The 14,717-nt window shown below is 40.1% G+C and overlaps 1 protein-coding gene across 1 annotated transcript in view; it reads left to right on the top strand.

Annotated features, from left to right (window-relative positions):
• The window catches only part of EDIL3 (EGF like repeats and discoidin domains 3), a 247,658-nt gene that overhangs the window by 131,925 nt on the left and 101,016 nt on the right, over positions 1 to 14,717 (top strand). The window contains exon 5 of the mRNA XM_083465367.1: positions 10,605 to 10,718. Coding sequence (XP_083321493.1) covers positions 10,605 to 10,718 — 114 coding nt within the window. The remainder of the gene's footprint in view (positions 1 to 10,604; positions 10,719 to 14,717) is intronic.

Here is a 14,717-nt window from a genome sequence, read left to right on the forward strand (position 1 = left end):
ATTCGCTCTTTCAACCCATTTTAATACCAGCCTGAGACAGGTGCTCTTAGTCATGTTATTTAATTCAATAGGAAGACTTTCCTGAGGGCTTTATTAATGAACACACTGGATTTAAAAGCAATGGGCTTCTAACATTTAGGCTGAAGGCACAGCATTCATTTTACCTACAATTTGTTATAACTGCTTGGGAAAATATCTATTAAATTATGAATTAGACTCCTACCACCACCACATTTTCTCATGATTTTGGGATTAAAAAGATGAAGGACTTTTAATGCTTGTTTTCTCCCTGTGAGCAATGGTAGGTCTTCTCCATCATGGAAGGCTTAGAGCAGGGATGGAGGACATGTGGCCCATCAGATATTATACTACAGCTCCTAGCAAACTGAGACAGCATGGCCAGTGGTCAGGGACAATGGGGGTTGTAGTCCAACAACATTTGGGGGACTACAGATTTCTCATTCCAGACTTAGACAACACAGCAGCAAGAAGCAAGACAGGAACCCAGTTTTGTCTCTCAGCAAGAATGGCATAGACATGTGGAAACCACTGACTCCACCAGGATAAAACAAGTCCAGTGACACCTGGTGACTAAACCATATATTGAGATGATCAACGCACATTTTTAAAATGTGAAAAGTATTATACCTGTCTATCCCCTATACAAATGAGTCTTTCAAAGAAGCTTGTAATTAAAAACTAAATATAAAAGCAATAGTAACCCAATCATGAAAATCCAAGTTAATAAAGCCAAAAGCAGCCCAAAACAGAAAACACACAGGACAGTACTAATAATCAATGCATTAAGCAACAAGATTCAAAAACACAAAAGGGGAAATTGTCAGTTGCTAGAAGTGGAAAAGAAAAAAAGAACCTCACCTCCTGAGGTGGGCAGGTCTACATATGAGGTGCCACCACAGAAAAAGTCTTCTTGTATGTTGCCACCAACCTGTCTCTTCTAAGACAGTAGCACATGCAAAAGAGGCAAAACAGCTGACAAACATGTAAGAGTAAAAGGTGTTGGGGCTTCAGGTAGTCTGGTCACAAGCTGTTTAGGGCTCTATATGTGATAGCCCTTGGACTGGTAACCAGGGCTGCTGATAAGTTTATGGGGTCACATGATCCCAGATTCTTGCCCTTGTTAAGATTTTAGCAGCAACACTACACCTCAGTTGTTTCAAAACGAGGCCTGAATCCAGGCTGAAATCTGTCTAGTTAATCAGTTTCATTTGGGATTCTTTGAATTGGGTCACCAATAAATGCTTAAGCATCATATTAAAAAATGGAATATCGGGCACTGACTTATGATTCTTCAGTACAGCAGAATCCAAAGATTGCTGCTTTAAAAGACAAACTATTGCCATTTGTAGACAGGGCAGAATAGAACCTTTAAGGAGAATTCAAGATTTCCATCACACAGCTAGTTGTCCTCCAGTTGCTAGTCTGGATGGGCAAAGGTCAAGTACATCTTTGAACAAGCTTCCTGATACAAGGATCCTGTCTAAGCTGCTCCCGAACTACTATGGACCTTGATGTGCAGTGGCTGTAGAGAAATTAGCCTTTTATCACTGCCAGCATTGCCACAGAATAAATGTGAAAGTGGACTCTAGCTGTGTTCAGTCAGATTCATAACGGGTCTGCTTCTCTTGCAACTAGTTATCTCTTACCCATTTCATTGCCAACAAATCATCAGAAAACTGGAAAACCACAATGTGTTCAAATGGACAAATATAATGTGTTGGTCAATTATGGGAATTGCTGATGTAGCTTACTTTACACAACCATAGTTTCTCACAATTATCAGGATTGTATTTAAAACAAAAACAAAAACGGCCCACTTTATATTCTTAATTTTAAAAGAATCTTATAGAAATAGAGTTGTCAGAGCAAAGGGAAGCTAGGCATTCCTGTAGTAACTTCAAAGTGAACATGTACAGTACCATTTTTATTACCAATGATTCTTTATTTTTGCCTCCCCACCCCCAATTTATTAAGAATATGCATAATACCTTTTTCAAAAGCAAATATCATACAACACCATTTCTTTCAACTAGGAGAATATCTGCACTATCTCTTACTGTAGACTGGTATTTAGAAAATCAATACTGTACTTAAAGAGGAACTATGATAACACATTGACACTGTAGGTGCAAAATGTAAGCTATAATCAATATTGTGAAGTACTGCACCCCAGTCATTCTTGGGTTCCTTTGTTTTTTCAGTTGAAACATTCCAGCAAGCATTACCTTGACTAATGGAGTGATTATGCTTTGATTGGATACCACAACTCTCTGTCAGCTACTAACAAGAAATTTCATTTATCTAATATAAATGTATCCAAAATGTAAATAAATGAACTTCAGGCTATATTTGTAGCATTTTAGAAAGCTGAACTCCTTTCCTAAATGCATCAACAGAGAGTAATCTAGTTGATTAAACACATTCTCCAGAGTGGTGCATGTTTTTGTCCAATTCGTTGCTAACAAATTTATATAGGCTTATAAAATATCTCCTCCTTGCTTCCTTGTCTGTGAACTCATTGGAATTCAGGTATGTGCTCTGCTGAAACTTATGCTGTGTGCAGAAGCGGAGTGACCTCATTCCAAAGCAAGTGGCTTCTTCTGGAATTCAGATTGCTGAGTGTCGACCTGTAATTTAGTTTATCTCAAATTGTAATATCTAATATTATCCAACCAAATCAATTAAACTAGATAATTAGAAAACCTATCACACAACACTGACAAAATCATGCCAACGAATCTCAAAATGAATATTTCTGTGATTCCCTGACATTTGGTTCATGTACTGGATCATGTACACAATTAATATGTAAATTGCAGAGCATATCACTATTAATTTTTACTGAATTCATATGCTAAGCTTGACAGCTGTGGCTTATTATTAATGTTTCAATATCCCTCAAAAGCTCCTGATGCTTCATTGGTGATACCAATAGGCACATATTCTCTATGCCACTGTGAGGGGTCATAAATTGAACTGCAATTAGTATGGGTGGGAAAGAAATCCCAGATGCCTCAAATGCAGTTGCTAATAATGTGATATAATTTAGCACTGAGCTGTGAAACAAAGTGTGCAGATGAGAACCCATGCTGATTTCTGCCATTATCAGACCTTGTGTAACAGATGCATTGTTCTAGACGCACCCTGAGGTATTAAAGGATTCCTAGGCTTTCAAACCAAGACTGCTTAACCACATCATGAAAGGCTATCTTGCAACTGCACGATTATCTGCTTCCCAGAATTTTATTCCTCATATTTTGTACCCCATTATTCCTCCAAGGATCTCAGGAAGAGATATTTGGGTCCACCCCATTGTTTGGTTCACAATAAAACCCTGTAAGGCCTAGGATCACCCTGTGAGAGGGAATGTCAAATGCAGGTCTTCCCCAGTACAAGTCCATCACTCTACCCACATAACCAATTTCCCTCAACTTTTTAAGTGGAATTGGCATACAGTAGCTCCTAGTTCATTTATTTATTTATTTTATAAAAGTTATATAGTGCTTGATTGGAGAAAAAACCTCCAAGTGGTTCATGAATCATCAGTGAACTATACCCCATCTAGGACAATGATACTATTCTCACATAGGCAGTCCAGGATGGTAGGCCTACTCTTGCTTATCTACAGTTCCTAACCTAAAGCAACTACTCACCAGCAATAACACGCCACATAACAGAACCCCAAATACAGGGGCCAGACCTGCAACAAGACCAAATGCCAACTCTGTACCTAAATCCACACTGGCAATGCTGTCACAGGGCCTGTTAACAGCAGCCACAACCATTCACCTGCCCATCTTCCAAGTTTGTAAGTGATTTCCTATATGGTAGTGCCCTTCTGCTTCCTACATCAGTTTCAGCAGAACAGCAGCCTCTCTATTGATGCTGAGCTGGATAAGCTTATTGGCAAGGCAGCTACAGCAATGTAGGTATGGGAGAATGTGATGCTAACATCCAATACCAAGGCAAAGGTCTACCAGGCATGTGTTTAGCACACTGCTTTATGAAAGTGAGTTGTGGGCAACTCACAACCATCTGGAGCAACCTCTCAGCACCTTCCACATTGTGTCACGAAGATTCGGTGTATCACATGGCGGGACAGATTTTTTTTTTAAAAAAAGATGTGCTCTCCCAAGCCCACATTCCCAGGATATACAGTGGTGCCTCGCAAGACAAAAAGAATCCGTTCTGTGATTCTCTTCGTCTAGCGGTTTTTTCGTCTTGCGAAGCAAGCCCATTGAAGGATTAGCGGATTAGTGCTATTAGCGCTATTAACGGCTTTTAGCGGCTTATCTGCTGATTGGATCAGCTGATAAGCGGCTTAGCGGCTTAGAAAAAGTGGGGGAAAGGGGAAAAAACCAGCAGGAACTCGCAAGACATTGTCGTCTTGCGAAGCAAGCCCATAGGAAATTCGTCTTGCGAAGCACCTCCAAAACGGAAAACTCTTTCGTCTAGTGAGTTTTCCGTCTTGCGAGGCATTCGTCTTGCGGGGCACCACTGTACACAGTTTTCCTATAAATATTCATTGACATTTTTCAGTCACTAGATCAATTACAGTTTATTATACATCATATTGATTCAAGCAAATGACTAGTGATGTAATGGATGATCTCAGTGTTCTATTTTTTTTTAAAAAAAGATGCAATTAATTTGTAGAATCTGTTGTCTCACCATTCCAAAAGAACAAAGTCTTTCAAAATATTATCTGGCCCCAAAACAACAAGTAAGCAAGACATGACATGCATTTAGAGGCAGACAAACAGATCTCTTTTCATTGTCTCTTTCTGCATTAGTCTATAAATATGTAAAAATCAACTTGAAAATCTAAATATGTATTTAATATGCACATTTTAATGCAGTTTTATATGCTTTAAAAAACCCTAAACTGTGTTGCAATGGCAACTTAGAATTAGTTCAGTTTCTTTTAAAAAAGTTTCTCATTGATCATAGAAGTTTAGCATTAGAATGGACTCCAAGGGTTGTCTAGTCTAACCTCCTGCAATGCAGGAATCACAGCTAAATAATCCCTAACAGATGGCATCCGACCTCTGTTGAAAAACCTTCATTGAAGGAAATTTCACCACCTTCCAAGGCAGTCCTTTCCCCTGGCAAATAGATCCTACTAAACCACAGAGCCTAGGACTTGCCAATCAGAAGGTCGGCGGTTTGAATCCCCGTGATGGGGTGAGCTCCCGTTGCTTGGTCCCTGCTCCTGCCAACCTAGCAGTTCGAAAGCATGTCAAAGTGCAAGTAGATAAATAGGTACCCCTCTGGCGGGAAGGTAAACGGCGTTTCCGTGTTCTGCTCTGGTCCGCCAGAAGCGGCTTAGTCATGCTGGCCACATGACCCGGAAGCTGTATGCCGGCTCCCTCGGCCAATAAAGCGAGATGAGCGCCGCATCCCCAGAGTCGGCCACGACTGGATCTAATGGTCAGGGGTCCCTTTACCTTACTTTTTTATAATTTACTGGGCTAGCGTATTGTGTTTTGTATGGGGCCACCCTTGAAGATGGTCTAAAGCAGGGGTCAGCAACACAAGCGGCCCATGGGGGTCGTTTAACCGTCCCATGGATCCCTGCCACCCGCCCAGTCGGCTCCCGTGTGCCGTGCTAAACCGGTGTGGAGCAGAGTGGAGACCGCCTTTCACAACACTGGCCGGCTTCCCTTTGGCTGCAGGAAGCTCCTGCAGCCAATGGGAAGCTGTGCATGCTTCCTCCGAGCTGGAAGGAGCACTGTAAAAAGCGTGTGTGTGCGTGTGTGTGTGTGTGTGTGTGTGCGCGCGCGCGCATGCACTCCAGCCCACCACAGTGTCTGCAGGACCGTGAACCGGCCCAAGCCACCAAAACTTTGCCGACCCCTGGTCTAAAGGCTACACCTAAAGCAGAATGTGACTACTAGGTTGCTGAGTGGGGCAGCCTGATAGGACCATCTGTCACTGAAAGTTCTGCACTGGTTGCCAGTGAGCTGTCAAACCCCGTTCAAGGTGTTAATACCAGCATACAAAGCCCTAAATGGCTAGGGATCCAAATACCTAAAGGAATAACTCTCCCAATATCAACCACCTTGAGCCCTGTGATCAGCAGGTGAGGGGATCACCACGCATCTGAACAAAGCCGATAAATATGGACTAAAATTAGGATGTTTTCATGAAATCAAACATAACAGCATCAACAAATCTTTTTAGAGAATGAATATCAGACAAACAATTTTGACAAGAATTGTATATTTATTTTTTGTTTGAATCATCCATATATCTGCTGAGGTAATTCACTGTTGCATTTGTATCCCAATCATCTTCCAAGGCACTCAGGGAAATGTGCATAAAGTTAATTTATTTCCCTCCTCACTCGTCATGATACCATTGTAAAAAGGAAAGCAAATCTGAGAAATAGTAATTTACTTGCCCAGGGCCACCCAGAGTAGCTGTGCAGAAATTAGAATCCAGCTGTATGAGGTCCAGTTCCAATTCTAACAATGTAGCACTGCATGAATTCAGGAACTTCTGGGTTTTGTATACTTCACATTCTGAAGGTAGCGCCTTTAAACGCTTCAAGCTTAAGTAAATAATTCTCCAAAATCAGCATTATATAGCCATCCTCAGTTAAAAGAAGAAATTGTTATTTCCACCAATAGGGGTTTGCTTGGAGAAAGGCTCACACAATAGACCAAATGCTGGTTTATATGCTAATTCTCATTTTTATCACTCAGTACAGCACACTTATCATAAAGTGTGTAACTTATGTAAATATTTTCAGTTTTTCTCCAGATTATTTATTCAAACAAGCAAAAGCTATTATCTGAGCCCTGAGCGTATTTTATTTTTCTCCGTTATCCGTTTCCTTCAATTTCTTAAAAAGTATAAGTTTTTCTCCAGTTCTCTTTCAAAAAGTGGCTTGTTTTCTTCCTTTGAAATAAAGAGTGAAAAGGCCATTTTATATTGAATCAGCACAATCTCTCCCTTTCCTCCCCAGAACTTCAGAGAGAAGGAAATGTTTATTGCTCTTTTTTGTCTCTCCAGGAGACCCTTCAGGTTCAGACAGCTTTTTGAAAATGACCTATTGGCCATTTGATTCTCATGAAATGTCTTGACTTCTAAATTTGGAGGTTGCTGGTAACCTTAATGTCTGTGTCATGACACAGTGCGCAACACTGTATCAGTAGAGGAAAACAGAGACTAATTTAAGACAAAATAAAAGAGAGACTGAGCCTAGTTTATCTGAAGAAAAAAGAAATCTGATTCAGCTGCACATAATTTGGCAAAGCTATTATATTTAAATATGGGGAAAGTATTTCAACTTTCTGCAATTTCTGTTATTGAAATTCAAGTGATAGTTGAAAAGCTGCTCCATCTTGCATTTCAGCTGGACTCTTGCATGTGAGCCACCCAGTTATTGTTGAAAGGGAAGTGCAAGCTTGGCGCCAGTGTACATATCACATGAGTCCTGTTGGGATTGATCATAGCTAAGTGGTAGAACATAGGCTTTGCATGCAAGGGGTCACATTCTCAATATCTGGTACCTCCACCAGGGTGAAAGCACTTTGCTTGAGCTGAGATCCTGGAAAGCTGTTGCCAGTTAGAGCAGACAAAACTGGACTAAATGGGCAAATTGACCTGGTAGAAGACAGCTTCTTGTGTTCCTATGGAGGCCAGTTGAAACTAATGCATGGTATTTTCAACCACACCATGACATAAAACCGTCCATGTGATGCAAACAATCCTGGTTACAATCCAGGCTACACCTACCATGCGTAGAAGTTGCCGTGTGGAATTCATTTTAACCATTATCCATGTAGCTATTATAAAGAATAGTTGCTCTGAGTTCTTGGCTTAATCATCAAGCAATTAAAAAGATACTGAAACTTCTAACCAGAAACAGCATGATAGAAGAAATGCATGTCCATCAGATTATGCCAATCAGTCATGCTCGTCATTGCTGCTAAATAAAAATATGCAAATTACCCCATGATGTATTTTTAATGCAGCCCTTTGGACTGAGCAGATGGCTTAGATTGTACGGTTTGGCTGTTTCCACCCCACTATCCCCAACCTTTCTTTCTCAGTGTTGAGCTTGTTTTGCTTTCCTTTTGATTACCTTATGATGATAAATTGCCATATTCAGAAGTAATCAGAATAAAAGGTCCACTTCGTCCAACGTTCCATTTTTAACAGAAGGTAGTCAGATGCTCTTGGGAAGCTTACAAGCAGAACATGAAAACAACTGAACTCCCCTGCTGTTTATCTCTGCACTTCTGTGGGGATGGGTCAGTTGGATGAATCTGGTGTTCATAAGTATATTGCTTCTGAAGGTAGCTTAACTGCTGTTGTGATCTCATTTCCCACAAGACTTTAGCATTTAGGAATCAGGCTTATTGAATCCATTCACGTTATCATTTGAGGGCAGTCCTATAAACATGAGGGCTTTCACAATGAGACATTCTTATGTCTGTTCTTGTGCAGAACGAAGGCTTTATTGGAATTAAAAGGTTTGGGAGGGAGAGACAAATTTAAGCTTTTTCCTTTCTTTTAATAAAAGGTTTGTCAGAGAATTTTGCTGGATTGAAATGTAGCTAAGCATCTATTATACACAAGGGGATTTAAAATGATATTTGCTAAAGGATGATGGCTTTATAATCTTGCCAGAATTGAGTTTACCTTCGGCATTAAGGCATCTTCATCTGTGTGAACCTTTCTTGTACTGACAGGCCAGTTTGTGCACAAGAAATATAACCAACAACTTTCATGAAGTTTTCTGAGTTTTATTTTGTTTTTGTTTTTTAACCCAATATATGCTCCTGCAGAACAACTAGTATATGCTATTACAGAAAACTGCAGCACATTCCTATGCATGTATACTGGGAAGCAAGTCCCACCATGTGCAATGGGACTCTTTCAGGTAAGGGCTTAGCCACACTTTTGCCCTGCTCTTTCCAGGTCCAGGTTTTCTTAGGGAAAATGGAGCTTTAACTTATAGACCATGCCTGGAAAGAGCAGGTGAAAGGTAAGTGTGCAGAAACCCTTAGGGTACAGCTTAAGGCTGAAATCCTATAACCACTTAGCTGGAACAAGCCCCACTGAACCAAACAGGACTTACTTTTGCACAGGGATCATTTGGATTGTACTGTACAACTTTGACAGGTAGTATTTACCTGCTTTCTGTTCCTTCCTGTTACTTGTAACATAGACTATTTTTTAAATAATGTGACAGCACCTGGTTGCAAATTTTACTTGCACAAGAAAACCTTGTTCTCTTGGAAAAGTGCTTATTCTGTCTGTAGACTGAAATGTTCTTGTAATTTTGAACTATTCCTCTAATGACTTTTAACTTTCTTTCATATGACCTTTCAAATTGTTTTTTCAACAACACTAGTAGTAATAATACAATCTGTCAAAGTACTGGTTACATATACAGTCACTTTTGGTAATCAGGTTCAATAAAAATGATGGGAATTCTTTCCCTGGAAGCATACTTTTAAAGTGTGAAATTACATGGGAAATAAGTTAATGGCATTACTAAGATGTCTATCCCAGTATATATTAAAGGTAATTAAAATGGGGGGGGCAATTATTAACTCTCTCCATATCATTGAGAAAGTTTTAACTTTCAACCAATATTCACTCTCTTCAGGCAAGATCCAATTCTAGTAGACGGGGGGGGGGGGCGAGGTTGCTTCAGACAATGTTTCATTCATAGGAATGGGTCCTCATGTTATTCCATGTTGAAAGCTGTCACCTTTGAAGGACTTCATACTATGTGACCTTTATAGGGAGGAAGAGCTACGTTGACCCCTTTTAGGATTTTCCATATAGCTGGCAAATTCTGCCCTGAAGTAGATCTCATTTTCCACAGAGTAAGGGCCTACTGTGAAGGTGATATTGACTGAATCACAACTCTTCTAGAGTAGACACTGAAGAAATAGCTTTACAGTACTTTTCAGAGCTGTGTGCAGTCCAATGGATCAATTTCTATCAATTTTAAGTGAAGGGCAGGAGATAGTAAAGGACTGGTTCCCTTAATGGGAGTGAGTGAACATTTCTTATTTAAAACATTATGGTCTTCATTTTGGAAATACAATAAAAATGCAGCCAAAGAAACTGCTACATCTATTGCCATATCTTGATACTGTGGGACAAAGTATAGTGTCTAAGTTTCTGCAGCCATCAATTATGCACTCTCCTCTTCCAGTTATGGCTTATGTCAAAATCTCATAATGCTCTTTTATCTCACATCAGTTTCAATGAAAGTGGGTTGATCATATAGCTGTCTTCCACTGAAACTAACTGAGGTGTTAAAGTGTCTTAATTTGAATACATTGTATCATATATAGAGAGAGGGGGGAGGGAGGGAGAGAGAGAGAGAGAGATTATTGGTTGGTCCTTAATTGTGTATTTGAAAGGGAGGGAAAGGTATAAGAGTTTCAACAGTGTTAAAATAGTTTATGCCTTATTGCATTCTACAGTGAAAATATGTTTGCTAGTCGTACTTACCATACACAATCTCACAAAGTGTCTGACTTTCTTATTGTGTAAAATGTAAATGTTATTTTGAATATCTGTCTAATATTGTCACTGGGCATTCCCCACAGATGTGAACGAATGTGAAGCTGAACCCTGCAAGAATGGTGGCATTTGTACAGATCTGGTAGCTAACTATTCATGTGAGTGTCCTGGCGAATTTATGGGAAGGAACTGCCAACACAGTAAGTACAAATTACTATGTATGAATTTAAACTCCACTCTTTCTGTTGTAAAGTATTTAAATGAAGATGGTTTAAAAATGGCTGTGGCGTGTCTTCCAGTCAGAGCTTTGCTTGATGCCTATCTTCTGTAATGCTTCGTTCAAAGCTGCTCTCATCCCAAATCTCTTGCTATTATGCAACTAAGCCAGGCTAGCATCAAGGGATTTTCTCCATGCCATTCTTTATTGCTTCCTGTTTACTCTGACTTCCATTTCCACTCTTTCTGAATTCCATTTTAAGAAGAGACTTTTTATAATCAATTTCAGAAACAGAGCTTTCTGTGAGGTTTGCTTTCAGTGTATTTGTGGCTTCGTTGCATTAACCCGTTTTGAGTTCATTGCTGATGAAAAGAAGGCAAAATATTGGTTTATTAAATGATGCCCAAAATGTCTTTCAGGGCACATAAGTTCTCGCAATGTGGAGTACAATGGAATAATTATGAATGATAATAATAACACAATAATATAAGCATGAAATTAAAACTATGTTAAACTTCCTTAAAACCAAGCAGTTAATTAAAGTTCTTTAAATTCCTCTTCTGTACATTTTCCTGGGGGACAAAATTCCATAGGTGTGGAGTGACCAATGAAAAGATAAAAATCACATAATAAATGAGTGTTCTGATAGAATGCAAAAGCAACAAAACAAAACAAAACAAAACAGAAAAGCCTTGAATAAAATGTGTACGATTACATCAAGGTGCATGGGTTTGTTTGTGGTTTTAACAGTATTGGGTGGTGGTTTATTTATTTATTTATTTATTCATTCATTCATTCATTCATTTGCAATGGGTTTGATTCAGAAATATACATGTTTAATAGGGCTGATGAAAGGTGTTCCTCTATGGTTCCAGGGACCCTGATGAATGAAGTGGCTATGGCATGTGGGACTGAGGAAGGAGGTCAGGTAGAGACAAGCTCCACCTGTGGGAATGCCATTCATGGATGTTGCCTCCACCTAATTTTCAGGGATTAGCCCTTCCCTCTCCACCCAGCTCACTGAGCCTTTGGGGGAAGCTGCAGGGGCTGTCAAGGTGAAGAAGATGAGGAAGGCTGTTCCTGCATTTGCAGCACAGAAAATTTGGGAATTGAAAATGGAATTGCAGAATTAAATTGCAAGTTTCCCTTGGTTTCACTTCAGAAAGAAGACTGGAACTCCAAAATACATAGGGGGAGATATAGTATTTGAGAAGCATCTCTAAATGAGACCCATAATGAAGGTGTAAGTGTTACAGATTAAAGAAAATGCTTAGGCTTTGCTCTTCATTCAGTATAATTGGAAAGAGGTGACTCCACAAATGGTTGGCTCAGTTTTGTAGGTCTCAGATTCATGTCTAATTCATGATACCTTCTATCCACCACTTATATGGGCAATTGTGAAGCTATAGCTTGCACCACAATGCAGGCTGCATATACGCTGCCATTTAATCTTCATCCAGCAAACTCCAACCACTGGTTGGGGAAGCACTATATGCAATCAATACCTATTCTGTCATTTCTTCTGAAATACTGTGTTTTGATGCATTTTCCTTCTATTGAGTTAAAGAACAACCTAGCTATTTTAAACTGGTAATGGGTACACAATTGAGTCATGATCTCAATTCAATGAGATCTCAATTTAATGCCCAAAGATCATATGGGAAAGTTCCTCCCCATTTCTAAACAGCAAGGAAGGTGTATGTGCATTGTTACTATTCTTCTTTACTGCTAATACTTAACTCAATACCCTGTATAGTGAAGATAGATTTTTACCTATTTACCCATTTACTTTTACAAATGGAAGGGCTTCTCCTATCCATGAAAGACTTTTGAACCAGTTGTGGAAAGGAGGAGATAATTTTAAGCAATTCACCCTTTCCTTTGCAGTTGCCCCACAGTTCTTGGGGGTCTCTCAACCCTTCCAAAATTCAGAAACTCCTCTGGAGCCCCCTCTGGAGGGGGAGGGGAGTTGGCAAATTTGCCTCCTTTGTTTCTGTTGGCAGGAGCAAAGTTCTGGATTCAAGCCAAGCTTTATAATGCAGTGCAAAATCTTTCATGGGAATCACTTCCCTTTTCAGGCTACATTTAACTACCCTTCACTCTTAAGATATGTTATGGTGTGCAAATTCTATGCTGGACAGGTTGTTTAATATCGGTACTAAACTGTACAATACTGAAAGACCCCCGTTTAGGGAGCCAACCACATATCTCCCAAGCACTTTGGCACCATTTCCCTAATTTTTAACATTCATTTGTGAGCTATAAACATAAATTGGTGTTGCAGGGTTCCTATTAAAATGTGATGTCCTAATCATAGCACAACATTCTTCCTACAAAATATAGTGAGGTCTCCCACTTTCTTCACAAGGGTTTACCATGTCATAACACCTAATTGTGTAGTTATGCATTGTAATTACAACTCCTAATTGTATCATTGCATATATTTACAATAATTATATAATTGAAATCTGTCATGCCAATTATGCAAATCGATGAGTACTGATTACATCTACCTCAGTTAAACCAAGATTTTCTGACTGTAGTCTAAGAATCCTTAAAATACTGCCCCTGAGAATTGTAAAAGATATATATAAAAAATACAAACATTCAATTTAGGTTTTGGTCATGATGGATTTTTGTTGAGGATTTTTGTTTGTTTTTCTTTATTTTTCTTTATTTTGCTTTGAAGTTAACTTTGAACATCTTCAATCCAGGATATTTTTGAACTTCCCTGGAGAGACTTTTCACAGCTTGATTGTAGCTGACTTCCTACTGTTCATTAATTTCAACTGATAACTGTCAGCTATGTTACCTCTCAAGAGTTTGGCCTATTTTTATTGATTTATTTATTTGTTACTTTTTTGTTTTTTATGACTGGCATTCAAATCAAAGCTTCACTGAAACCCCCCCCCCCTCTCTCTCTCTCTCTCTGTGTGTGTGTGTGTGTGTAAGCAGCTATACCAACAATGTATCTAATGTTGTCCATTTGCTGAGAAGGTGCTTGTCAACAGAATGGGCCCTAAGTCAGATCACTATTCCTTCTAGCTCAGTATTGTCCACACCAGCCAGCATCAGCTTTCCAGGCTTTCAGGCATGGTCTTTCTCAGCCCTACCTAGAGAAGCCAGGGGTTGAACCTGGGACCTTTGGCATGCAAGGTAGATGATCTACCACTGAGCTATGGCCCTCTGCAGCTTTGCTCCCTAAATCTTTCCTGGGAGGTTGGGGAGCCTCTGGAGCATGTTTAGGCGGGTGCAAGGCTATAGGGGAATCACTTTAATAGAGTATAAGTGCTGCAATGCGGCCATTTAAGTGAGCAAGCTTTATTGTGGCCCCGGGAGCAGGAAACCCGGGGCTGGCAGGGCCTGTACCATGGAAAAATACAATAAACACACAGGACAAACATCTGGGGTTCAAATAGGCCACAACCTTATGGATTACAGATGTAAGTAGATTTTGGCATTGACATTGGGTATGTATCCTGAATCAACCAATCCAATGGCTGCTTAATTATTTTGCAGGGTTGATTCTGTGTTGATTCTGCTGTACTCTATGCTGTATATCAAATAAAGGCGACCCCTTCAGGAATGACCGCTCCACACATAAAACGGGGGGGGCACCCTTTGCGTGGACGCGTGCAGCCCCTGGATCTGGAGCATCAGCATAGGCTTGGCTTTGCCTTCCCTCAGGTGGGATACTTGGAGGTCTCCGCCTACCTCAGTCAGCTGTCCAATCCCACCTGGGGGGAGCGTTGCCAAGGAGACCAGGCCAGGTAGGGGAGGGACTACCTGCCCACACAATAGAGGGAGGATATTACCTGGGAATCCTCACTTGGCTCCAGAGCTTCTCCCACCCTACCCACCCTCAGTTAATGTCTTGTTTTGCAGGTTAACCTTTCTTCACAGGTTTGCAGGTTAACTTTTCTTCACAGGTATGCGGGCACTGCTACGTTAAGGTCGCTGTTAAAGGGCCGGAAAGGAATTT

Source organism: Podarcis liolepis, assembly GCF_965112155.1.
Source record: "Podarcis liolepis genome assembly, chromosome: 11".
Taxonomy (NCBI): Eukaryota; Metazoa; Chordata; class Lepidosauria; order Squamata; family Lacertidae; genus Podarcis; species Podarcis liolepis.